Source organism: Trichosurus vulpecula, chromosome 4, assembly GCF_011100635.1.
Source record: "Trichosurus vulpecula isolate mTriVul1 chromosome 4, mTriVul1.pri, whole genome shotgun sequence".
Taxonomy (NCBI): domain Eukaryota; kingdom Metazoa; phylum Chordata; class Mammalia; order Diprotodontia; family Phalangeridae; genus Trichosurus; species Trichosurus vulpecula.
In genome coordinates, this window is record NC_050576.1 from 184,343,552 (window position 1) to 184,371,422 (window position 27,871).

General features: G+C 40.5%; 1 protein-coding gene across 1 annotated transcript; it reads left to right on the forward strand.

The window, feature by feature from the left end:
- Nucleotides 1-13,987: 13,987 nt before the first annotated feature.
- Nucleotides 13,988-27,871, forward strand: LOC118846587 (keratin, type I cytoskeletal 24-like). The gene is made up of 8 exons (XM_036755299.1): nucleotides 13,988-14,356; nucleotides 14,797-14,879; nucleotides 17,484-17,640; nucleotides 17,809-17,970; nucleotides 18,056-18,181; nucleotides 21,921-22,138; nucleotides 22,581-22,609; nucleotides 27,771-27,871. The coding sequence occupies exons 1-8, from the start codon at nucleotides 13,988-13,990 to the stop codon at nucleotides 27,869-27,871; spliced, it is 1,245 nt and encodes a 414-aa protein (XP_036611194.1).

The following is a 27,871-nucleotide window of genomic DNA, read 5'->3' on the forward strand; positions in this document are numbered from 1 at the left end:
ACAAGTTTGGGTCCAACAGTGCCTTTCAATGAAACAAACAGAAAGCCACAAATGAAGAAACCTCTTTGGACCAAGCCAGAATCCTGAAGAACCCAAAGAATTTGCTTCAGTCCCCCAGTAGATGAATGTCTCATAAAAGTTTCTGCTTCTTTTCCTTTCTTAATAGAATGATCCTTGTCAAAATAGAAATGACAACTTATATCAAATTGTTTCAGTGCTTCAATAAACTTACTTTTTTGCAAGTTCATTAAACTCGTATCAGAGATGTATAAATGTTTGGGGGTGGAGAAACCAGACATGATTTCATTAATGAGAAGAACTCCCAGCAAGGAAATTCTGTCTACCAGTACAGATCAGTAACCAGTCTACAACTTGGCATGTTGGGAATGGGGAGAGGGAGTGGGGGGTGGGGGTTGCTGCTAAGAGCTTAAGGAACTTGTTCAGAGTCATTCAACCAGTACGTGTCAGAGGCAAGATTTGGACACAGTTTGCTGTCTCTGAGGCAAGCTTTCCATCTGCTCGGCAACGATCCATCTCTAGTCCTGGATAGTTTAGAGAGCTCATGGTCCTGAATTAAGTTATTGTCAGTTACAGTCAATCATAACAGCCCTTCAAGATTAGCATTTTTTAGCATGGCATTTTTCCCTGATTGGTATCATCTCTTGTAAGATAGCCCTCACAAGGGATCCCTTGCAAGAAAGTCATCCCTTGCAAGAAAGATCCTCATTTTACATAGAAGGAAGACAATGCTCTGGTTTTTTTCAAGATCACACAGAAAATGACCTTGTCCACTTAAGCTTACACTTGCCAGTCCCTGAACCCAAGTTAACTGCTTAGCTTCCAGAGGCGGACAAAAGAGAGATAGCCGGTCAGGCAGTCTTTATTGAGCATCAGTGTCCAGGCTTCATGCTAAATGCAAGACACTATGACAGATAAAAATAATTATGAGAGATGGCCCCTGCCCTCAGCTATGGGAGCAAACTAAAACAAAAAAAGAATTGGCAAATAATCCAAGAAACTGTAAGATGAAATGCTTCTGTATGGTGGTATGAGGTAAAAGTGCTGTAGGCAATGGGGAAAGATTTGTTCCAGGGACACTTAGGAAACAGGTCTGAGAGAGGGTTCATTTTACAGGCTCAAGTCAATCAACAAGCATTTATTAAGTGCCTGCTATGTTCTCAGCTCTGAACTAGGAACTGAGGAAAGAAAGAAAAAGAGAGAGAGGGGAGACAGAAGGAAGGGCAGGATGGAGGAAGGAAGGAAGGAAGGAAGGAAGGAAGGAAGGAAGGAAGGAAGGAAGGAAGGAAGGAAGGAAGGAAGGAAGGAGGGAAGGAAGGAGGGAGGGAAGGAAGGAAGGGAGGAAGGAAGGAACAAAGGAACGAAGGAACGAAGGAAGGAAGGAAGGAAGGAAAGATCCCTGACCTTAAGGAGCTTACATTCTATCAGGGGAGAATAATATGAAACACAGTCAGATGGTTAAAAGTGAAACTAGGTTAAGAATGACCTTAAAAGTCAGACAGATGAGAAGAAGATAAAAGAAAATGCACCTCTCTCCCTTCTTTGCAGAGATGGGGAATTCATGAGTGTGGAATAAGGCTGTTAGACTCTATTGGCGTTGGTTAGGTTTGTTGAACTGTTCTCTCCTCTCTTTTTTCATTCTTTCTTACAAAGGACAGCATTCTGGGGAGGGATGGTGGGAAGAGGGATGCGATAATAAATGTTTAATAACTGACTCTCTGAAAAAAATTGTTTACATGATAAACTTTTAAGTTTAATCTGAGTTAACATTTTCCATTACTTTCTTAAATCTACAATCAACTAAACAAATAAGCAAACATTGATTTGTAGCATTTGCCACTATCTAAGGTGCAAGTGCTCAGACTGAACATTGTAACTATCAGTTCTCTGGAGCAAGTAAGGAGGAAAAGGAGATAGATATAGATACAGGTACAGGGATCGGTATAAGTATAAGTGTAGATAGGGCCAGCTAGGTGACTTGATGGATAATATGCCAGAGGTTTGGATTCAGGAAGATCTCTTCCTGAATTCAAATCTGGCCTCAGATACTTATTAGCTGTGTGACCTTGGGCAAGTCTCTTTCCCCTGTTTGCCTCAGTTTCCTCATCTGTAAAATGATCTAGAGAAGGAAATGGCAAACTACTCCAATGTCTCTACCAAAAAAACCCCAAATAGGGTAAGACACAACTGAAAATGACTAAACAACAACAACAATAAATAAGCACAGATGTAGATATATAGATATATCCATACATATCCAAATATACATATATGGAAATGAGGGTGATGTTAAAGATTCGGAGTAAAAATATTTGCCAGGCAAAGGAAATTATTTCCTTCCTGTTTTTTTTTTCCTTTACTCTAACCCCAGCCAACCACTTCTTTCTCTTGTCTGGATGCTGTCCTGGTCAAAAAATTATGAAACAGGAGAGATCAGATTCCATTTCATCAGTGTACTCCTACCTCTTTTTACCTAACTAGAAACATTGCAATAACATGATCCTCAGGCACCCAAGAGTTGAGGATTCTTTCTACCCCTCCCCCTGATCAAAATCTACTTACTCATGTGATCATGGGGAAAAATGTTAAATGGTGATAAGCTTCCATTCCAACAGGACTTACAAGAAACCAAAAATCTTAAGCTACAGAAAAGACTTTCTAACAGTGAGATTTCAGGCATCAGCAAACAAGTTGGAGGGAAAGGAAGGAGAGGACCAGGTTTGGGAAGAGAGGGAGAAAGAGGGACTTGTTGGTGCCCCTCAGATCATACCACATGAAGCTGCCAAATGTTGGTTTGGTTCAGCCCCAGAGGAAGAAAAGGCTGTTGCCAGCTATTCCACCCATTCATAGATGAGCAACACTCAGGGAAAGCAATGTTTCGATGGAAAGCCTCTGAGGCCTTTTCTCTCTGCCAGCTCTGGGTTTTCAGACAACCCTAACCTTCAGCAACTCTTTCTGTTCTAAAAAGTCTGAGACAGCCATGAAAGCTCCAATAATAGTCTCCTTCACCCACCAAAAGCTGCATACCAACTGGGTTCTTGGCTAAAGCATTCATGCTCTGTTCTTTTCAAGTGTAGATAGATGGGTGACATTCCCTGTGGTGAAGGTCCTCTCTCTTCTTCAAGGATAGCCCCACTCTTCTCAGGGCTGGACTGCTCTGAATCTGACTACAATAAGTTCTTACTCACTTTTCCTCTAGAAAGGGGACAGAGATCTATATATAGAAGTGATTCATGTAAGTGTCTGCTTAAACCATCCAGAAGGCCACTGCTGCTGCTGCCCACCACCTCTATTGGACAATTGCCACTTTCCCCGCTGGAAGCCAGCCAATTTCCCACATAATGGGAAAATACCCTCCATGTCCCTTTTATGAGAAGCTGAAACTGGAATAGAATGGATTAAGCATTTAAATACTGCCCACTATGTGCCAGGCACTGTACTAAGTGCTTTACAAATATTATCTCATTGGGCATGAGATGACTATTATATCTGAAAAGAAAATCCTCAATATTAATAGCTCATATTTATAGAGCACTTTGAAGTTTCAAAATTCTGTACATATGTCAGTCATTGTGACAAGTCTTGGAATGACTGCCTCAAATGGAAACCAAATATGAGAGGTGTTATACCCACTCTGCAAAACTCCCAAGGGCTGCCCAAACTAGATGAAAATGTAATTGGGAAATGTTTAAAAAAATAAATAAACATTTATTCAGTTGTTTTTCAGTTGTGTCTGACTCTTTGTGAACTCATTTGGAATTTTCCTGGCAGAGATACTGGAGTGGTTTGCCATTTCCTTCTTCAGCTCACTTGACAGATGAGGAAACTGAGGCAAACAGAGTTAAGTGATTTGCCCAGGGTCACACAGTTAGAAAATGCTTGAGGTCAGATTTGAACTCAGGTCTTCCTGACTCTAGGCCTGGCGCCCTATCCACTGTACCACCTAGCTACCCTTGTTCTACCACTGCTCTGATAGAAAGAACTTCAAGGCCCCCAAAAACAGAGAGGAGTGATGAGAGCACAGACTTTATGTCACAAGCAGTGACAGTGAGCCAACACAGGAGACCCCAAATACTGAGAATCAGGCACTGAGAAAACAAAGAAGTCCATGTTAACACCCTCTTCTTAAATACCACCACAAAATAGCAGTAACACATCCTGAGAGAAAGCCTTGGGAAATTTGAATTCAAGTGCCAGGAGTGTGGGTCATGATACATTATACCACATGTCCCAAAAGTCTTAGTGCAGCTTTAAGCTTTAAACTGGAATAAGACTTTTGGAGCACTGTATAATCAGTAATATTATAACTATATCTATCTATATATGCATTATATGAGTGTTATATATAATCTATTTATATGTCTCTAATGTACACATATGCATATATAACAATTTTATGTATGTAATTGTACATGTGTCTATACATATATAATATAATTATGTATACGTATGTATAATATTGTCTTGTGAAGTTGCATGTGTATGTGTGTATGTATGTGTATATATATATATAATCATATGTTTGCATATATGTATGTGTGAGCAATGAGTTCCAAAACCATTATTTCAGGAGGGGTCCCAAGATAGTCATTTCTTCATTTCCTACCCTGCTGTGCTCCTTTGATTTCACCATAGCCTTCTTCTCTGCCCCTTCCCTTTTTCAACATCCACTTGTGTGTTTTCTTCCCCATTACATTGTAAACTCTTTGAGGACAAGGACCTTTTCCCCCCACATTTGCATCCCCAGCACTTAGCTCAGTGCTTGGCACATAGTAAGCATTTAAAAGGAGTATGGAGTGCCTGACCAAATCAAGATCTGGGTTCAAATGCTCCCTCTGTCATTCACTAGCTCTGGGACCATGGCAAGTCACTTAACTTCTCACAGCATTCTTTTTCTCATCTGAAAAATGAGGATAACTAGTATACTATACTGCTTAGGCCAATCCCTGGCGCTTGCTATGAAAGGATCTTAGGCACTATCTACTTCACCTTCCTCATTTTACATCTTGGAGCCCAGAAGGCAAAGGAAATTGCTTCAGGAAGTAAGTGGCAAAACTGAGATTCGAACCCAAGTCTTCAGACTCCAAATTTAGTGTTCATTCTACAACAACCATAAATCATGCTTTGATAGAAAAATCAGCCTTGCAAAAAACAATACACTATGCAGAACCACTCTGCTGGAAACAGTTATCTCTGTAATTGGTCTATCCCATGGAGACTTGACATCAAAGACAGGTTTAAGATTCTAAGTCACACAAATGAATTACATAAAGAGTTGGCACATTCAAGTGGAAAACCAAGGATAATTTACAAGAGGCTCAAACTATGGTAACAAAGCAACCAGAAAATTGGGATTTCCTTTATTATCTTCTCCCAAAACATAACAACAGACCTCCCACCATTCTGGCTAACCACAATAAGACAGTGACTAAGCTAAGATAATGACTAAAGCGTAAAACCACCTTTCAAGGTAAAGAGCACCCAGTTAAGATTCATCTTAAGTGAAAGCCTTAAAGCTAAATACACCCTGGGTATCGGAGCCTCCACTGGGTATTCAAGGTATTTTCAATCATGGGGGGAAAATAGAACCAGAAAGTCAACAATGTCCGTCATAGTCTTTAACCTTATGAGTATACTGCTAGATTGGGAGTCAAGAAGAGCAGCGTTCGAATCCCACCTCAGAAGCTTAATTTGCTGTGTGACGCCAGGCAAGTCACTTAATCTTTCAAAGCAATCGATAGATAGATAGACAGACAGACAGACAGACAGACAGGCAGATAGATAGAAATAGAGAGAGATAGACAGAACTTGGCTCCAGCTAAACCATTAGGTCTCAGCATGATGGGTCCCAAGGCTAGCCATGTGACTTAGTTGAGGAGAGACCTTTCTATTAGTTAATATGGCAGGGTACCCTTGAGTCAAAAGTGAGAGTCCCTTCAAAAAGGACTAGTCCCCAGAGCTTGGTACACAGAAGGCACAGGACTGCACCAAATGTAAAAGCATTGTGGCTCACCCTTGGCAAAAACACAAATGTGTCACACTCTCTATAAGTCACTGAAACCTGTCTCTTGTCCTGTATGCCTGCTCCAAACATAGAGAGATAGACAGATAGATGGACACATGGAGACAGATAAATAGGTAGATAGGTAGATAGATAGATAGATAGATAGATAGATAGATAGATAGATAGATAGACAGACACGTAGATAAATACATAGATACATGGATAGATACATAGATAGAGAAAGATAATTTATTTATTTATTAAGTGATTACTATGTGCCAGGCACTGTGCTGGGGATACAAATATGAGAAGAAGAAGAAAAAAAGACAGTCAAGTGCCCTAACCTCTAAAATGTGGATAAAAGCATCCTTCCCAGGGTTGCTTTGAGAATCACATGAGAAAATGTATTAAAGAGCTTTGTAAACCCGTAAGTGCTTTATAAAAGTGAGCCATTATTATATGGCCAAATCTCTCCCTTTCTCGTTAAATGACCTCCTTCCTCTGAACTTTCCTCAGTCCTTTTCATGTCATGGTTACTACTTATATGACTTTGGACAAATCACTTCTCCTCTCTGGGTCTCAGTTTCCTTTTCTGTAAAATGAAGGGGAATGTGGTAGGGAGGGTCTGGTAGGGAGAGTCTGCCTGCTCAGCCCACCTTGGCCATATTGTGAATCATCCACTGACACCCAGAGGCTGCTTGCAACGGGGCCAGAATTCAGAAGCTATGAGCTCACTTTTCCCTGACTTGGTTCCAGCCAAAACATTAGGTCTCAGCATGATGGGTCCCAATGTTAGCCATGTGACTGAGTTGAAGAGATGGCTTTCTATTAGCTAATATGGCAGGGCACCCTTGAGTCAAAAGGCAGAGTTTCTTCAAAAAGACATCTAGTCCTCAGAGCTTGGTACACAGAAGGCACAGGATTGCACCAAATGTAAAAGAATTGTGGCTCACCCTTGGCAAAAACACAAACATGTCACACTCTCTACAAGTAACTGAAACCTTTCTCTTGTCCTATATACCTGCTTGGAAACTAAGATCATCTAGGAGATGTCTCCTGCTGAGACTACCTCCCGTTGCTGCTGACTTCTGTTGCAAACTGCCTGGTCTCTCCTGATGAATTCACAAATGGATAAACGCCTACCTACAACTTGGATATGATATATATCCCATGACCTAAACTTGATTCTTAAAGACACAAAAAGTGAGGTTTTATTTTTTTCTTCTTGTTCAGTGCCATTTTTAAATTAATAAACATTTATTTTCTTTTCCACTTCCTCTCTCAACTGAATAAAAAGAAAAAGAGAATTTATTTAATATAATTAAATAAAGCAAACTCCCAAATTGGCTCTGTCTGAAAATGGTGCCTCATTCTGCACCCTGAGCCCAGAGGAGGTGGACAGCATGCTTCATCTTTGGAACTGCAGATTGTCATTACGCCGATCGCTGAGCAGCACTGAATAATTAACACTTTCAAATTGTGGTTCTGGAGAAGACTTTTGAGAGTCCCTTGGACAGCAAAGACATCAAATCAGTCAGTACTTAAATTAATTCAGATTATTCACTGGAAAATCAAATACTGAAGCTGAAGCTTAAATACTTTGGCCACATAATGAGAAGATAGGATTCATTGGAAAAGACCCTGGTGTTGGGAAAGATTGAAGACAAAAGGAGAAGGGGACGGCAGAGGATGAGATGGCTAGAGAGTGTCATGGAAACAATGAACATAAACTTAGACTTATAGACACACTGAAGAGAGAAGGGCCTGGTAATTTCAGCTGGGGAGATCAGAAAGGCCTCATACAGGAGGTACCTCATTTGAGCCTTGAAGGGAATTTCTGGAGGCAGAGGAAGGAGAGTGTTTTAGGTACAGGGGCCAGCCTGTACAGAAATTCAAACATAGGAGATGAAAAAGTCATCTCGAAAATATAGAAAATTATTAAAGGCTATGCAAATTCTGTAAAAAAATAATCACATTTCTCACTCAAAAGAAACTTACTGGAGCTAGTAATATGCAAAGTATTAATCCCTAGAATTACTAAAGCTACAAAAACAGCTTTTTCATTTGCACACAATAAAATCTGTAACATTAGTTTTACAATCACAGACAGAACTCTAAATCACTTTAAGTTTTTTATTCATTTATCCTAATAATTCCAATTTTTAGAGCTCTGGTAATTTTTGCTCAATGGAGGCTTTCATTTTGTAGGGTTTGGAATGGGATTATTCTCTTTTTCCACTGGATGGCTATGCCTTCCACTCATCAAAGTTTCCATGAGGGTCCAATGACATCAGAGCTTATTACCAATATCATAATCACTGAATCTCGGAGTTGAAAGTGATTTTCAAGAGCCTTTAGTCCAATCTCTCACCCAAGGCAGGAACATTCCCTACGACATTCACTTTCTACTTGGCAACCACCACTGACAGCTTAGGCAGAATCCCATTCCACCTAGAGCTAGCTGGAGCTGTTTTTGTCTCCCTTATACCAAGTAAAAATCAGCCTCCCTGTAGCTACCACCCACTGGTCCTAGTGCGGCCCTCTACAACTATACAAAATACAAGGATGGCCCCATTTAATATTATAATTGATTCTTCCATATCATGACCTTATATAAAAGTAGGAACGAGGTGGGGTGGTAGCTAATGCCATAGAAACGACATTATAAATACATTCCTTTGGTGAAGGGAGATTATCAGGCACCCAGGTAGAAAGCCCAGGGCTGAATGTAGAGAAAAAGAGCTACAACTAAAGGTAGGACATTCAACTTTGCCCCACAGCTAAAAATTTCAAGAGCCTTGACAGTACTTGCAGCCCTTCAGCAGCAGTGAACAACTGAGCTTACCACCCAATTAGTAAGAATCATCCGTTAAAATAGGAAGCTATCAATGTCCTATGGCCCTCTCCCAGCTTTTGAATCCTACTTGAGATACTCCCCAGCTTATAGCAACCTCTCCAACAATACTTTGGGCATGTTTTACATTACTTATCCAAGGCCTTATAGTTGGTAGTTATGGGACTGTATGCAAGGCAGCTAGATGCTCAGTGAATAGACCACTGGGTCTGGAGGCAGGAAGACCCAAGTTCAAATCTGGCCTCAGACACTTACTAGCCGTGTGAGCCTGGGCAAGTCACTTACCCTCTGTTTGTCTTAATCCATGGCAATGGCAAACCACTCCAGGATCTTTGCCAAGAAAACCCCCTATGGGATCAGAAAGAGTAGAACCCAACTGAACAACAGTGAGGTCCAGAGCTAGGATCCCAAGATACTCTGGCTCCAGGCAGCTAAGATGAGTGAAGAAGATGGGATGATCCTAGGCATAGGAGAGCTCTGGAAAGAATATTGAGCTGAGCAGGCCACTAAGTGGCTAAAGGCATTGGGGCAGCTCTTCAGAGACTGAAAACTAAATAGTTGGGGACTCAACAGAGAGCTAGGAAGAGATGTTTGTAACAACAGTCTCGCTAGCAGCTACTGTGGCTGAGTAAAACCAACAACGACCAGCACACAAAGGGCTGCTAACACAGGTTCTTTGATCTGCTTTACTAAGGAAAGTAACTGTAAGGGGTTAATAATCTCCCTTTAATCCAACATACAAGTATCATTCACTTAGTTCAAGAGGAAAAGCCAGAAACCTGAACTTCAGAGCAAATACAAACAAATTACAAACATACATTATAAACACACCAAATGCAAACCAACATCTGGGTTTGCAAAGCCGGGGCAGAGGGTGGGGGGGGGGAGTTACAACGGCTTGCCCAGAGTCACATGCCACTCTTTCAGTGAGTGGGAGCCCCCAAACCAAACATCTGGGTTTCTTCAAAGCTGAGGGGGGTTCCTTAATGAGAGTGAGAGATCAAGACTATATTACTGGCCTGATTGTAAGTTACAGCAGAGTTTTGCAATATTAAGGTGGTATAGCTAGTTGCAACATTTCAGTGGTGTTTTATAAAGGGTATAATGATTTATCATACCCTCTCCCACATAAGGATCCTTCAATACTTAAAAAAGAAAGTTATGGGGCAACTAGGTGGCACAGTGAGTAGAGCACTGGCCCTGAAGTCAGGAGGACCTGAGTTCAAATTCAGCCTCAGACACTTGACAGACATATTAGCTGTGTGACCTTGGGCAAGTCACTTAACCCCAATTGCCCTGCCTTCTCCCTTCCAAAAAAAAAGAAGGTTATAATCTCCAGACAGTATGCAGTACAATGACATTGACATATTAGCTATTTAACTTTTTTCTTTCTCTGGGTGCGAGCAAGGAAGATACACTGAGCCTCCACCAGGTGGGAGGTCCTCTCTCACCTGCAGCCACCATGAAACCAAGAGGAAATAGTCCAGCTGTTGCTGAGAGTAATAGAAGTAGCAGTAGAGACAACAGTCTCCTGCTACCTCCTTACCCAAACTAAGATGTGACCCATGAACCTGGACCTCTGTTTTTTGCCTCTTTGCATTTGTATTTTTCTGCTCTTAGGTGAAGGAGTAGGTATGAGAGATGCCAGAGGAAGGTTCAGAAGATGGAGTCTGTGCCAGATTTTGTGGATAGTCTAGCCCAGTGAGGAGCAAAGTCCCAAGCCCAATCCCACAGAGAAATAGGTCAATTCAGCCAAAGGGAGCAATAGTAACTCAGGCATCTGCCTTGTCAAATTTGAAAGAGAACTTCATGCAGTAAATGTTACATAGAAATGGCTTTCCAGATGAACTCACTCTCCCCCAAGAACCAAAGTGGCAAAGGCGAGAGTGTACCCCAGTTCAAGGGAAAGTTTATGCTTCTGTTTTTGCCATTTTACTGTTGTTGTTCAGTAATTTTCTGTTATGTCTGATTCTTCATGACCCCATTTGGGGGTTTTCTTGGCAAAGATACTGTAATAATTTTCCATTTCCTTCTCCAGCTCATTTGACAGATGAGGGAAGCAGGGTGAAATGATTTGTCCAGGGTCACACAGCTACTAAGTGTCTGAGGCCATATTTGAACTCAGGAAGATGAGTCTTCCTGACTCCAGGCCTGGCTCTCTAGCCATTATGCCTCTTAGCTGCCCCTGTTTTTGCTGTCTTCTCGGTAAATATCACCTTGTAAAGCTGTAGCATGCACAGTGGTCACACCCTGGTTAAACTGTTCTCAAAAGATGGGATAAACCAGGTTGAGGTCTCAAACCTGCAGCTTGTTGGTGAGTTAGGGAAATGTCAACCCCAAGCATTTGAAGACTTCCCCCTGTAACATGGGCAGATGAAAATAATTTGTTCCAATGGCCATGAAGACGGTTGAAGCCGTCACTATGGAGCACTTAGAGTCAGACATTGAAGACACCAAGGTCATCCATCCACTGCATCCTGGGCCATTACCAGTCATCTTGACTCTTGTCCTGCCACTAGACTTCAATGACTCAGGAAGTTGAGTGTTACGGATTTTAGCATTTCTCTGATTACTGTTGAAGTTCTTTAAATATATGTAAGAAGATGAGATCAGAATTGTGAAATTTTCCCAGAAGCCTGCAGATTGTTTGCTTGTGGTTTCTTAGGAAAATTGTAACAGAGTGGATAGAGTCCTGGACTTGAAGTCAGGAAGACTTGCATTCTAGTCCTACCTGTGACACATACTATCTGTGTGACCATTAGCAGGCCATTCAAACTCTCTTGTGTGGAAGACAACTCTGTTGAGACTATTATTTACAAATGAGTTGCTCATTGCACAACTCTGCCTCACTTAATTAATTCCAATCTACGCACAAGTTAAGACATCACCCCATGATGTGACTGGTCCTCTTCAAAAACTAAGGACCAACAACAACAATCACTTTGTAAAAGCTAAACAAAGTCAATAGATACTTAGGTTTTTTCCTCTGAGAAAATGATTAGTCGAACAATTTTTTTTCTTTTACCTAAGAAGAAGGATGGCTAAAACAAAGAAACAAATTTGAATGGAAAGTACATTAAAGTATATGAAAGGAAGTCCATAAAGAATTTGCACAGAATGACTCTCACAAAATTTAATTACCTATAAATGATTCCTCCTAAGCATGAGACTTTGTCAACAACAGCAGAAAAAGAAGTTGACCTCTGTGCCAACTTGTTGATTTATTGCAAAGGTCTTGATATCAGATGTCATGAAGATAATTTAAATTTGTGGCAAGGCAATAAAGACCAGATTTTTGATCCATTTTGCTACCCCCAGAATTCTGAGCTTAAAGTTGTTTTGTTTTTGTTTTTTTTACTACAGTATTTAAATCCAATAAGAAGAGAATCTTCCATGTAAGTTGACCTGCCTCCAAACCTGGTAAGACAACAACCTTTACTGGAGATTGACTGATAAGAAGCAGTTTAACTTTAAATTAATCTGAATGAGTTATTTTGCCTACTATACCTGCAATCCAAATACTTTTCAAAGAAAAGACATAAAATTTTATCAGTTAAGAGATGTCATAGAGAATTATGAGGCATTATGACATAAGATTACATGACTTGAAAAATAAATTAATTAATCAATAGATAAGTGAATGAGTAGATGAATAAAGAAACTAGTTAACTAATGTATGCATAAAGATTAACATGACTAATCAATAAACAAACATTCTTATTATGCTCCTTGAAATGTGCTAAAAGCTGGGGATACAAAAAGAGGCAAAAGATAGTTCCTGCCCTCAAAGAGCTTACAGTCTAATGAAGGAGACAACATGGAAACAAATATATACAAAGCAAGATATGTAGGATAAATAGGAAACAATTAACAGAGAGAAGGTATTAAAATTGAGAGTGGGTGGAGAAGGCTTCCAGTAAAAAAAGGGATTTTAGTTGCAACCAAAAGAAAGCCAAGGAGGTCAGTAGGTGCAATGGAGGAGAGAGAGCATTCCAGGCATGAGGGATAGCCAGAGAAAATACCCACAGCTGAGAGACGCCCAGGATCACAAACCTATTAAGTATCAGAGGCAGGATCTGGATCAAGGTATTTTTAACTCCAAGCCATCAATCTATCCATTATGCCTCAACTTTCCTACTTTTTTAGGGCTGGGATATCTAGAACTATGATTACATCAGTCGTCAGTAAATATTTATTAAACGCCTACTATGTGCCAGGCACTGGAAACTCCTTGTACGATGAGCAACTCATTTGTAAATAATAGTCTTAACAGAGTTGTCTTCCACACAAGAGAGTTTAGATGGCCTGCTAATGGTCACACAGATAGTATGTGTCACAGGTAGGACTAGAATGCAAGTCTTCCTGACTTCAAGTCCAGGACTCTATCCACTCTGTTACAATTTTCCTAAGAAACCACAAGCAAACAATCTGCAGGCTTCTGGGAAAATTTCACAATTCTGATCTCATCTTCTTACATATATTTAAAGAACTTCAACAGTAATCAGAGATATGCTAAAATCCATAACACTCAGCTTCCATGTTATGTGTTTTTAAATCCTCATATCATCAAAACACATGGGAGCCCTTGGATGCCACACAGGATGAGGATTTGCCCCATGCTATTACCTCACTTTGTAATCTCTGAACCAGACTAAAAAAAACCATCAGCTCATTCCATGGTGGGGGTCAGGGAGTGGGGGGGGGGGTGAATGACCCTTCTACCATGTCATTCCAAAGAAAAATAAATGATTATCAGGCAGCCACAAAAAAATTGAGAAAATGTATGTGGGGGCCTGCAATATGATAGAAGAAAATAAATGCTTAGCTAGGCTGAAATCACATCAAGATATAAGCTTCATTCCTCTAAGGGTGAGATAATCAACACCCAGAGGCATCTTCAGTACCTTTAAACAAATACAGGGGAAGGTTTAACAAACAATTAATGAAAATAATTTAGGACTGCAGATGTCATTAAAAAACAAAAAAGCCTTCGAGTGATCAGTATCAGGCATGAAACGCCCACTTTATCCTGTATAAAAGGGCTATTAATTGATATCTCTCTAACACACTGCTGGAGGTACTTACTTTGGGAGGGTTGAAGTGGGAACACCATGTCATACTCTGCCCAAAAGTCAAGCCTTTGGCAGTTCAGTTCTGGCCAAGGGAGAGGGGGAACCACAGGGAAAAAGTATGGTCTGGGTGGTTCCTCAGGCGGAGGTTTCAGCGGCACCTTTGGTGGATACAATTTTGGTGGGGGTGGAAATGGGCTTCTCTCTGGCAATGAAAAGGGAACCATGCAAAACCTGAATGACCGCCTGGCAATCTACCTAGACAAGGTCCGAGCTCTAGAGGAGGCAAACACTGAACTTGAACATAAAATCAAAGAATGGTATAAGAAATTTGGGCCTGGCAGTGCCAGCCATGGAGAAAATCGGGACTACTCCGAATATTACCAGATAATTGAAGAACTCAGACAAAAGGTAAGAAATGTCATTATTGCTAAGAACTGCAGTTAAACTAAAAATGGTCAGACTAATTTCCTAGAGCATCTTGTAACTACGTCCATCTTGGCCAAGAAAAATGAAATAATAGAATATATATTGAAAAATAACAGTGATTATTTCCTTTTTAACTTCCTTGTTCTTATATCATTCATGTTAAAAGGAAATAAATAGAATTATTTCCAAGAATCCAAAGTTTGATTCACTAGTAAAGAATTGCTCTCAATTGTCATCTTTGTCCAAAAATTGTGTTAGAAGAAAGGTAAAATAATTGTTGAATGAATGTTGTTATTGAAGAACTAGATAATTTTGCACACTACTTTGAAAAGCGATGAAGTGGGTAGCCTGCCATCTCATCAAGGTTCTATCACAGCACAGGGAAATTTAGAATACATTTCATTATGTTCTTTCACGTCCAGATCTTGGATTCAACTCTTAGCAATGCCAACATCATGCTCCAGGTTGACAATGTGAAATTAGCTGCTGATGACTTCAGATTAAAGTAAGTGGCAAAGGGTTGGGTGGGAGGGAAAGGAAACCTGATATTAGTACTAGTCTCACTAATAATAACAAACTATATAGTGTTTTGGGCAGCTGGGTGGCTCAGTGGACAGAATGCTAGGCATAAAGTCAGGATAGACCTGAGTTCAAATTCTGCCTCAGACACTTACTGGCTGTGTGACCCTGGGCAAGCGCCTTAATCCTATTTGGCTCAGTTTCTTTATCTGTAAAATGAACTGGAGAAGGAAATAGCAAACCACTCCAGGATCTTTGCCAAGAAAGCCCCAAATGGGGTCACAAAGAGTCAGACACGACTGAAACAACTGACCAACAAAACCATATAGTACTTTAGTCCGAAGAGAACTTCTCTCCCAAAGCACCCTCTCATGTAGACAGCACAAATATTATCTACTTCATAAAGGGTAAAGACAATATACCTGAATTGATTTAGAGGTAGACGAGCCAGACTGGAATCCTGGCTCTGCCACTTGCTATCTGTGTGGCCTTGGGCAAGTCACTTCTCTCTAGACCTCAGTTTTCTTTTCTGTAAAAAGAAGAGGTTGAACTAAATCACTTTTAAGATCCCTTTCCTGCTCTAGCATAGGACAGTGGAAAGAGCATCTGGATGCTCAGAAAAATCTAAAAGCACCTAGAGTCAGAAGTAGTTGTTGAGTAGTTTCAATCATGCCCAACTCTTCATGACCTCATTTGGGGTTTTCTTGGCAGAGATACTGAAGTGGTTTGTCATTTCCTTCTCCAGTTCATTTTACAGATGAGGAAACTGAGGCAAATGGGGAAGTGACTTGCCCAAGGTCACGAAGCTAGTAAGTGTCTGAGGTCAAATTTGAAGGCAAATTCTCATGACTCCAGGGCTGGCACTCTAGCACTTGTGTGGTCTTGGGAAAGTCAATTAACTTTCATGGGCCATAGTTTCTTCATCTGTAAAATGAGGGTGTTGAAGCTAGATACCTTCTGAGATCCTTCCCAGTCCTTGAGCTATGTGCCTGTAATCCACTTTGCTGAAGGTTGGAAAGATGTTGTAATTTGCCCATCATACTGCAGCCAGGAAGCAATTGAACTAGAGCTCAAACCCAAGTCTTCTGATTCCAGATACAAGTCTTCAGATTGAATTGCTCCTTTTCTGCTATTTCTACTATAATAGATATTTATAACAAAAAAGAGGCGTATAAATAGTGCCTATTTCCCTAATGATCCTACAATTATAACAGTGCCTTAGACCTTATGGAACAGGTGTAATCCTATTTCCCGACTGGCACTACAGATCATTATAGCACTGCCTTAGACCTAATAGGCCTAAGGTGAACAGGTGAAATCCTGGAAAATGACTACTATTAAATCTTATTTTTCGTAAATACACTGGGGGATGTCATTGCTCACAGGAATCCTACCCAAGAGCTAGCACTTATATAGCAAATTGAGATTTGCAAGATACAGCCACTGTGCATTCTCAGAGGGGACACCAGCAAAGCATCAATTCCGCCAGGTCCAATTAAATTCTGGTATAGCAATGGACTGTTTGTCACTGAAGGAGCAACCTAGCTACATAACCAGACTGACCCTAGAATGATGAGTTTTTTTTTTACCACAGCAACTCTGAAAGTGTCTACTAAGTACCAGAGGGGTTTAAATCTACCCCCTCTTCAATAAAATTGTCATTTAATCCTATTCAATTTGATAAAAAGTTATTAAGCACCTATTAAGTGCAAGTCACTGAAAAAAATTATAATAATCCCTTGCCCTCTTGTTATTCAATCGTTTCAGCTGTGCCCAACTCTTTGTGGCCCCATTTGGGGTTGTCTTGGCAAAGATACTGGAGTGGTTTGCCGTCACCATCCCCAACTCATTTTACAGACAAAGAAAGTAGGGCAAACAGAGTTAAGTGACTTGCCAAGGTCACAGAGCTAGTAAGTGTCTGAGGTCAGATTTGAACTCAGGAAGATGAGTCTTCCTGACTCCAGGTTTACTATTCTATCCACTGTGCCACCTAGATGCCCCTCCCACCCCTGCCCTCAAGGACCATATATATTCTACTAGATAGCTGAAGTACTGAAATATTGGGGCCTTTTTAGTGGGAAGATGACCTAATACCATGGATAGAGCCCTGGATTTAGAGTCAGGGGGCCTGGGTTCAAAACCCGGCTCTACCACTTACAAGCTGTGTAACCTTGAAGAAGTCATCTGAACTCTCCAGGCCTCAGTCTTCTTATTGTAAAATGAGGGGGTTGGATCATATAGCCTCTAAATCTATGATCTTGAGAGCCCCTTCATAAAGTATTTGAAGGATTAATTTCTAAGAAGAAATATTTCTGCTAATATAGTCTACAACTTTAAAAGCATAAGGTGTAATTTATATCAAAATTACGTCTTCCTTTGTTACCTCCAATTTATCCTGTATATAGCTTATTTTTACATAGTTGCTTACACGTTGAATCCCCCATTAGACTATGAGTTTCTCAAGGGCAGGAACTGTCTTTTCCCTTTCTTAGGTTCCCTAGCTCTTAACACAGTGTCTGGCACATCACGGCAACTTAATAAATATTTGTTGACTGATCAGCTCAAAAAAATTGTCAATATCTTTTTCAAGGTATGAGACTGAACTGGCCCTCCGCCAGAGCGTGGAAGCTGACATCAATGGTCTACGCAGAGTCTTGGACGACCTAACTCTGACCAAGACAGACCTAGAGATGCAGATCGAAACCCTGACAGAGGAAGTGGCTTATCTCAAGAAAAACCATGAAGAGGTACGCATATTTCAAGACACCAAAATAAACACCACCTTTCAAATATTTTGCTTTGTTTATGATAGCAATCTGAAAAGGTAAAGAAACTGTACTGTGGTTGAAGTGAATTTTGTGGCACATTCCTGTTTTCACCAGGTTACTATAGCTCACTAATTGTTCTTAATCCAGGAAATGAAAGGTCTACAAAAGGCTGCAAATTCTGATGTGAATGTGGAAATGAATGCCGCTCCTGGGACTGATCTGACCAAACTTCTGAATGACATGAGAGCTCAGTACGAAGCCCTGGCCGAACAGAATCGCAGAGATGTTGAAACTTGGTTCAATAACAAGGTAAATCAAAGTGTGCTCAAAGTCATAAGCCAAGTCTTGGCATCTCTAATGGCATTCAACCTGCTTCACTATGGCATCATTTCAGAGTGAATTGCTACAGCAGCAGATCTCCTTTGCCACTGATGAATCCAATTCTGCCAAGACTGAGATATCAGAGCTGAAACGGACTTCACAGTCCCTGGAGATTGAGCTGGAGTCGGCCTTTGCCTTGGTAGGTAAAACACGGAAATTAAAAGCAACTAGGTGATATGATAGATCACTGTTGTACCTGGTGTCAGAAAGTCCTGAGTTCGAATCCATCCTCAGACACTTAACTAATGACCTCTGTTTCCCTCGGGTTCCTCAGATGAAAAATGGGAATTATAACAGCCACCTACCTCCCAGGGTTGGTATGAGGATCGAATGAAATAATATTTGTAAGGTTCCTGGCACAATAAATGCTAGCTATTATTTCTCCACCTATAAATTGTGTTCAGCAGATAATCCATCCAATCAAGAAGCATTGGTGTGCTAGGCACTGGACTAAGCAGTGAAGCTACCTAGACAGAAATTAAATAGTCCCTGATTCCAATCCATCAGGGAGAATTGCATCCACACATTAAAGTATATATAATATGCATGCAAAGGAAACACAAGCGAATCTCAGAAAGGAGATATTGGCATGGTTTCATATCAGAAACAAGGAAATTACTGAATATTATCATCCTTGGTAAAAACTTTCATTCTTAACATTAAAAAAATGTTGGCACACTGGCTAGAATGCTAGTCCTGGAATCAGAAAGACCTGAGTTCAAATCCCACCCCAGACAGGTCATGAGCTCTCTGACTGAGCAAATCAGTCTCTTAATCTCTGGGTTCCTCAATTCCCTCGTCTGTAAAATGGGCATCATGACAGCACCTACATCACAAAGTTGTTGTGAGGATCAGCTGAGATGGTGTTTTCTGTAAAGTGCTTTGTACACCTTAAGGAGCTACATGAATGCTAACTATTATTCTTAACCAGAGGTTCATGAACTTTAAAAAAAATATATATATATATAACTATTTCAATAGAATTTGTTTTCTCTGTAATCCTATGTTTTTATTCTATGCATTTAAAAACAGCTCTGAAAAAAAGGTCCTTAGGCTGTCAAAGGGGTCCATTACACAAACAAGGTTAAGAACCCCTCTTTAAAAGGTTAGCTCAGAAATACAAGTTTTATACTTTGTTAGTGTATCCATTAGCTCACAGGAGAATGTTTCCAGTGAACTTCCCACGATGAAAAAACCTGGAAACGAAATGACTAATGGTATCATCAAATCCACTTGACAAACATTAGAGCCCCTGAAATACCTCTATTCACCATAAAGCAAATTTTGTCTTAAAGCTAGAATCCTTATTAAACTTTGCACTTAGTAGGGTTTTTATTTTTTTTTTTGGTCCAAACTTGAGATTTCATCACTTCAGGCAACTCTAGATGGGAAAGTTGCTTCCATCAATGCAGCTCTGGCACGTGTCTGTAATGCCTGACGCTGAGAGGCTGAGAAGCCGTGTCAATCATTAAATCAGTCAGTCAGCTAACAAGTATTTATTCAGCACCTACTCTATAAGCCAGGCCCTGTGCTAAGCCCTGGGGATACAAAAGACAAACCCCTGCCCTCAAGGAGCTGGCAATCTAACAGGGGAAGGCGACATGTAAATAACTAAGTACATACAAGATCTAGAGGGTGTCCCAAAAACCTTAGTGCAGTTTTAAGCTCTTAAGACTAAAAAGGTATCAGAGGTTTAAGACTGGACTAAGACTTTGGGGACAGACACCCTGTAAAAAGAGTAGACAGAAGGGAATCACAGAGGAGAAAGCACTGGCAGCTGGAGGAACCACAAAAGTCCGCTAGTAAAAGCTAACGTTCAGTCTAGGAGGAAGCCGGGCGGTCAGAAAGCGATGTCCAGGAGGAAGTACATTCTAGCCCAGGGCAAAATGCACAGAGTCAGCAAATTCGAGTGTGGGGTGGGAGGCTGGTGCAGAGGATCAAAGAATGAGTAGAGGGTGAAAGAGCCTAAGAATACTGAAAAAGCAGGAAGGGACAGGTCGTAAAAGGCTTTAATGCCTAGCTAACATTTATAAAGCACTTATATGCTAGGCACTGAGCTGAGGGATTTACAATTATTATCTCATATGGTCCTCACAAACAACCCTGGAAAGTAGGTGGTATTATCGCCTCCATTTTACAGATGAGGAAACTGGAGGCACAGAGAAGTTAAGTGACTTACCCGGGTCACACGGCTAGTTTGCAACTGAGACCACATTTGAACTCAGGTCTTCCTGACTCCAGGCCGGGCCCTCTCTCCACTATATCATCTAACTGAACACTCTTCCTGAGTGCAAATACAGCCTCAAATACTTATTAGCTGTGTGACCCTGGGCAAGTCACTTAACCCTGTTTGCCTCAGTTCCCTCATCTGTAAAATGAACTGGAGAAGGAAATGGCAAAATATTCCAATATCTTTGCCAAGAAAACCCCACATGGGGTCACAGAGAGTCAGACATAACTGAAAGTGACTCAACAACGAAAGGCACATTATCCCTCATTTAATAGTTACTCAATAGATAGATTGTGAATGAATGAATGAAACACTACAAATGTGCAAAATGAGCTCTGTGTTAAGGAAACACTGGACAGTATTCATAATTAATTCACCAGTATTATCTCTCCGGAGGTTGTAAGGATGCACTCTTACTTGAAGGAGAATTGATCCATATAGATTGTCTTTGTGTATTTAGTGAGTATTAAAAATGCATGCGTACTTATAACTTCTCTAACAATTTTTTAATCATTTTTCTTTTTACTCTCGTAAGCTTGCAATTACTATCAGAATGACAATTATAAGCATTTAAGTATTCACTCACATGCCTCAAGTGCCAGCTAGCATCCAGAAGACCAGAATTACATTAAAATGGTCTTTGTCCTCTCAGAGGTACAATATATGGGAATCATACACATAGATCATGCTGCAGAGGGAGAGAAACAAATACCACCGAAAACCTCTTAAGGTTAAAGACGAAACAGGAAAATACCTAGCACGTTCTTATTGCGTAAAGGAGGGGAAAGAGGGAACAAGAATTTATTAAACCCCTGCCATGTACCAGGCACTCTTAAATTTTTTTTTATAAATATTATCTCTTTCTGTCTCAATGTAAACACTACTATTATCCCCATCTTACAGTTGAGGCAGACAAAGGTAACTTGCCCAGGGTCACCCAGCTAGTGAGTATCTGAGGCTAGATTTGAACTCAGGTCTTCCTAACTCCAGGCCCAGCTATCTTTCTGCTAGATTACCTAGCTGGCTCTTGGCAGAGGATTTCCTAGCATTCATTATTTTGTTCATAATATCCTGAAGAGGGAGAGCAGGATTTTTTCTGTGCTTTTTGGGAACCTGTATTTTCACAAAAGGTAAATGGACTCAGAATGGAAGACAGAGGCCCTCAGGGTGCCTTTTGGGGTACCTAACCCTTCCTCAAAGCACTCAACAAAGATTAAACAAAGTGGGTTCATTGGATCATGGGTTTAGAGCTAGAAGAGTCTTTAAGGGCTTTTGGTCCACCTCTTGTTTTACGGATGAGGAAACTGAGGCCCGTAGAGGTTAAGTGACTTGCCCAAAGTCACATGGCTAGTAAGCATCTGAGTCAGGATATGAACCCAGGTTCTCTGTCTAAATATAAGGCTCTTTCCACTGCACCATCCTGCAGCGGAATCCCCAAAGTTCTCCAACCTACAAACATCTTGTCAACCTGAAAGGTGATGCGGCTCATTGTCCTACTTACTCATGAAAGATGGTTAACAGAATAGAATGGATAAATGATTGTCAAAGTGCCTTCATAATTATTTTAAAAGCGAAAAATAAAGTATTTTGATGTTTATCTCACAGCACGGTGTTTCCTTTCGTTATATAATTGGTTTCCTTCTATCAGAAACAATCCCTCGAAGGCAGCTTGTCAGAGACAGAAGCTGGATACAGCACCCTGCTTTCGCAAACCCAAAACCAAATCAGTTCACTGGAGGCCCAGCTCATTCAGATCCGGGACGAAGCTGAGAGCCAGAGCACTGACTACAAGCGACTCCTCGACATCAAGACTCGCCTGGAGAATGAAATCGAGACCTATCGCCGCCTGCTCGATGAAGAGGGAGGGTAAGTGGAGAAGCAGACGGATCAGGAAACAGGCATTCCTCTTCCTGGCCGCTCTTCCTTCTCATCTCACTCAAATCAGACTGAGGCTACCTCCACGCTGGGGGGTGCAAATTGCCATGATGCCAAACTGCACCACAGAATTTCCAAGGGCTCGCTCCACCTTCTTCCTCATACCCCAAACCTACAGGCAAATTCCTGATTGCCCACATTGGGGCAAACTAAACCAATTCAAGTTAAGAAGTATTTATCCAAAGCCTACTGTGTACCATGGACTGGGCTAAGCATTGAGATACAGAAAAGGGAGGGATAAAAAGAAGCAATAAATTAATGTTTCAGTGTCCAGCTTTCAGTTTTCAAAAATGAAAATGGAATGGGTTTTAGGGTTCTTTAGGAATGAATTGTGAAAAGTTGTTTGATTTTTGTGTGTGTGTGTTTTTTTCAGTCCTGGGCTTGAAAACAGAGCTAAAAAAGGTAAGTAACTTCTCTAGGGATTTTTCCCCACAAGACTATTTCTTTCAATAGCGATTACATACATTAGGTAGAGATGAAGATTTGCAATTAAATAATTACAATAATAGCTCATATTTACATAGGAAGTACTTGCTTCCCATTAGTCCATTTAGCACAGTGCCTGGCACGTAGTAAAGGCTATATAAATGTTAATTGTTATTATTGTTAGGAAGACCTGAGTTCAAATCCAGTCTCAGCAACTTACTAGCTGTGTGACCCTAGACAAGTCACTTAACCTTTGCTTTATAGTTCAATTTCCTCAACTATAAAAAGAGGATAATCACAGCACCTGAGTGAGTACTACAAGTATTATTGACCTTTTATAGATGAGGTAACTGAGACTCAGAAACATTAAGTGACCTAGAAGGAGGCTCCTGGGAGTGTTGGGGTCTTTACCCACAGACCCAAGTCCTGAGTGTCCTATCTCCCCTGTACAGGTCTATCCCTGCTCCCAATAGGCCTTAATCGTAAGATCTGCCCATACGCCCAAAAAGAATTTGTCTTGAAAAGTTGATTGGAGGATATCTTTCTTGCTATTTTGCCTGGAGTAAATTTTGTGGTGCTTGTCTAGGGCACCAAAAGTGCTAGTTATGGCTGTGTTGGGTATGGTTGCTTTGTTTTAAAGGTAAGACATATAACCAACACAATCATTTTTAAATGGATGAATTAAAGTCATGTGTATGAACTGAATGAGCTAGATGAAGAGAGAGAGCAAGATTTAGGTAACAGGATGGGGGGAGGGAAGTGGCACTAGAAACTTTTGTCCAGAGCAAACATAAAAATCTTATTAGCATTTGAAACTTTTGTCTGGAGAAAATATAAAAAGTTTTATTAAACTGGTAAGCACGATGAATAAGGAAAGAAGGAAAGAAGCATTTACCAAGTGCCTACTATGTACCAGGCACAGTGCTAGACTCTTCAAAAAGATTATCTCATCTGATCCTCACAACAATCCTGAAAAATAGGTGTTATGATTATCCCCATTTTAGAGTTGAGGACAGTGAGGCATACAGAGGCTAAGTGATTTGCCCAGAGTCATAAAGCAAGTAAGCATCTGAGGCCATATTTGAACTTGGATCTTCCTCATCACCATAAAAGCTAACATTTAGAAAGCACTTACTATGTGCCAGGAACCATGCTAAGCACTTTACAATTATTTTCGCACTTAATCCTTACAACAGCCCTGGGAGGTAGGTGTTATTATTATCCCTGTTTTACAGATGAGGAAACTGAGGCAAACAGGGATTAAGTGACTTGCCCGGGGTCACCCAGTTAGTATCCGAGGCTGGATTTGGACTCAGGTCTTCCTGACTCTAGGGCTAGGGTTCCATCCACTACACCACCTGGCTGCTAAGGAATCCTTGGCATTTCTTCATAAGCTGGTCTTACCACCCTGTTTCTTGATCATCATACCTCCTGTTCTACATGCTCATTTGTCTTTCATCTAACCTCGCATTCTGTGAGCAATCAGAGAACTCCGGATTTTCTTGCTCCACTATTCGCCCCTTGGGTTCATTCTCGTTTAATGAGTACGAGAACATCTATCTTCCCACCACTTCTCTCTTCTCAGCCTGAGGAATTTCATGCCCTCCCTCCCAATCATAGGGAGTTTTTAAATGGTTTACATTCTCCAAATTACACCCCCTCCATTCTTTTACCTCTTTGTAAGCTGTTCCCATCTATCATGAATTCTATTAAATGGCTATTTGAGTCCCCCCCCCATCCCATCTGGCCCCCTGCTAACTCTAGCTCCCCTCTGACATATGGCCCAATACTCCCTACTGTGCCCCCTTCCCCTGAGATTGAAGATTCTCTGTCATTCCTATAACTTTCCACACCCATTATCATTTCCTGGGCTAGTTTCTGCACAAGTTGACCACACGCTGTTCTCTCAGCCTTTGAAACCCCTCCCCCACTGGAAATTGGCTTCTGTAATTATGTACAGATGGGGGTGGGGGTGGGGTTGGACCATCTAACTACTGACTCTCTTTTAGATAAGTTTTGTTATCCCTGAATATTTCCTACATATAAATAGCCTAGAAAAAGCTATTGTATCATGATGATGAGGCAATGGAAAAAAAGGAAAATACAATAAAAATTTCAGGAGTTAATGGAATGGTAGAAAGAGTATTACACCTGGAATGGCAGGAACTAGTTAGAATTTCAATTCTGCCACTTACTTCCTATGTTGCCTTAATATTGCTGTGCCTCAGTTTCCTCATCTGTAAAATAGTTAAAGTAGATAAACCAGATGACCTCCATAGATCTATGACTTTATGATCCTTGAAGGCTGAAATGACAAGATATGGGAACTGACTAGATGTGGAAAAACACAAGCGAGGAATAGAAGAAAATTCTGATATTTTGCAATTCAGATTTAGGCAATGTCATTGACAATAACAGTCAAATTGGGGAGGAAAGCTGATTTGGAAGTGAAGAGAATGAAGTCAGTTTGGGACACGGTGAATTTACAAGACACTGGATTTAGAGGCAATGGTTCTAGGTTCAAATCCCATTTCTAGTATTTACTACCTACATGGCCTTGAACAAATCATTTTACTTCTCTGGGATTCAATCGGCCCCTCTGAAAAATGAGGAGGTTGTACTAGATAATCTCTAAGATCTCTTGTAGATTAAATCCCACGATCAAAATGGAAACACCCAGTAGAAGATAGAAACCCGAACCCATTTTTTTCAGTCATATCTGACTCTTTGTGACCCCATTTAGGATTTTCTGGGCAAAGATACTGGAGCGGTTTGCCATTTCCTTTGCCAGCTCATTTTTACAGATGAGGAAACTGAGGCAAATGGGGTTAAGTTATTTGACCAGGGTCACACAGCTAATAAGTGTCCGAGGCCAGATTTGAACTCAGGAAGATGAGACTTCCTGACATCAGACCCACAGCTCTAGCTACCACACCACCTAACTACCCAAACATCTTTGTTGTGTGCTTTTTGTGTAATTTAGGGTTTTTGTTGTTGTTGTTGTTTTAAATCTGGCTGACACAGGATTTAGAGCTAGAAGTTATTCATCCAAGGTCACATATATAGCAAGTGGCAGGACCCAAGATTGGAATTTTACCTCCAATGCAGGGCATTTTCTACCATACCTCATCACTTCTCCAACATGACATATGCATCAATAACAGAATATAAAATTCCTTGTAGTTTTAGTGGTTGTTTTTTCTCATTAAATTCAACTTAGATGCTGACAAAATTCTTTCCAACTTGCATAATCTAAAATAATCATAATCTAAAATGATTGTCTGGTTTTAAAATTAGTTCCCATCCCAGCTGTTTGTTTTTCTTTAGCTGCTGTTCAGTCTTTTCAGTCATGTCCGACTCTCTGTAACCCCATTTGGGGTTTTCTTGGCAAAGATACTGGAGTGTTCTGTCATTTTCTTCTTGAGCTTATATTACAGAGGAGGAAACTAAGGCAAACAGGGTTAAGTGACTTCCCCACAGTAACACAACTAGGAAATGTCTGAGGCTGGATTTGAACTCAGGTCTTCCTGACTCCAGGCCTGGTGCTCTAACCACTGCACCCCCCAGCTGGCTGGCCGTGGAAAGCAAGGGCTGGCATTAGGGCACATAGGTCCAAATCTTCACTATACCATCTGTGCAACTTTAGGAAAACCAGTTAACCTCCTTGGGCCTCACTTTCTTTGTAAAATGAGGAGGTTCAACCAGATGATTTCTAAGGTCCTTCCCAAGTTCTAAATTTAGAGATTCACAAGCTCCTCTCTTTTATCATTTTCCTTATTCCTGGTCTCTAGTCTATCAATAATAGACTTAAAACTAAGGACTTCCAGAGGATAACTCTCTCCTCCAATCTCTCCTCTCTTCATCGCCATATTAAGGGAGGGATATGGATGACAAGAGTCAGCACCTGCCATATGTTAATTATAAATCAACCTTATCTAGTAATTAAAATAGAGATCTCTACTTGGAAATACTTTGTTGTCCTGATTCTAATTATTCTATGCATTTGAGATCAATAAAATGATATTTACTTAAAATCAGTCTAGGGTTCTGGATTTTCTCCAACATTGACTAGATTTCACCATTATCATTTCAAACTTGCTCTTCCTTACCCAGGAGATTCTATCTCTCCCTTCCATACTTTCACACAGGTTGGCCCCAGGCATTCCTTCTTCGTCTCCACCTCTTGGAATCTCTAGCTTCCTTCAAAGCCCTGTTGACATGCCAGCTCCTATATGAGGTCTTTCCTGGTCCTTCCAGATATTCCTGCCCCCTCCCACAATTACTGTTTGTCTATACTTCTATATATAGGATCATAGGACCATAGATTCAGAAGTAGAGGGGGCCTATGAAACTATCTAACCCAAAATATGATTTTACAAATAAGGAAACTGAGTCCCAAGAAAGTGGAGGAATTTGCCCAAAGTCACACAGTAGCAGAGAAAGCATTTGATTTCATAACCTCTGATTCCAAATTCATTGACCTTTCCACTGTTCATGTCGCCTCCAGCCAAAGAATGTAAATTCCTTGAAGGCAGGAACTGTTTCATTTTTGCCAGCCTCTGGTGCATAATAAGCCTATAAATACTTAATGAATGATTTTGAAGGATTAATTGATTTATTACTCAATCAAAACTAGTCATTTTCTTGCCAGGACTAATAGAGCAAGACATACCCAGGGAAAATGGCATGAAATATATCCTAAAAAGCATGTTGAGGAGCCCTTCACACAGGCTGGGAAATAGCCAAGGAACAGCTTACTTGAGGGGGTGACTTCTGGGGGAAGGGAGCAGGAGATTTGACAGAATATTATTTTTCTTAATTTTTTTTCTTATTAACTAGGTGCTAAACTGAGTTGTTTCTATGCTTTTAAAGAACTCCAGGTATTACAATTACCCTCTAAATCTATGTGCCCTGGAATGAAGCTCTAACCTGCCCTAGTTATATCTCTGGTATCTTTCTACAAAATCAGCAAAAAGAAAAATTAATTGGATTTTTCTGCCTAAAAATTCAGTAAGCATAAAATACATGGACTTTCCACCTTGCCCTGGACAGAGATCTGTCTTTTGATCCTTGGAATGCATCAGTATGTTTGTATCACATAATCTCTAACTTTCATTTAATTTCATTTCATTCACAGAACCGACAAAAACTTTTCTCTATAAAACCATCGTTGAAGAGTTGGTCGATGGAATTGTTGTCTCATCAAAAATAAAAGATGTTCATCAGAGATCAGCCTAA

What these genes read in the sequence shown, in the direction of transcription:
- LOC118846587 (XM_036755299.1), top strand. Translation starts at nt 13,988, where the DNA reads ATGTCATACTCTGCCCAAAAGTCAAGCCTTTGGCAGTTCAGTTCTGGC. An exon ending in GCTGATGACTTCAGATTAAA is followed by an intron (nt 14,880 to 17,483) that starts GTAAGTGGCAAA and finishes ATCTTTTTCAAG; the next exon opens with GTATGAGACTGAACTGGCCC. An exon ending in TGGAGTCGGCCTTTGCCTTG is followed by an intron (nt 18,182 to 21,920) that starts GTAGGTAAAACA and finishes TCCTTCTATCAG; the next exon opens with AAACAATCCCTCGAAGGCAG.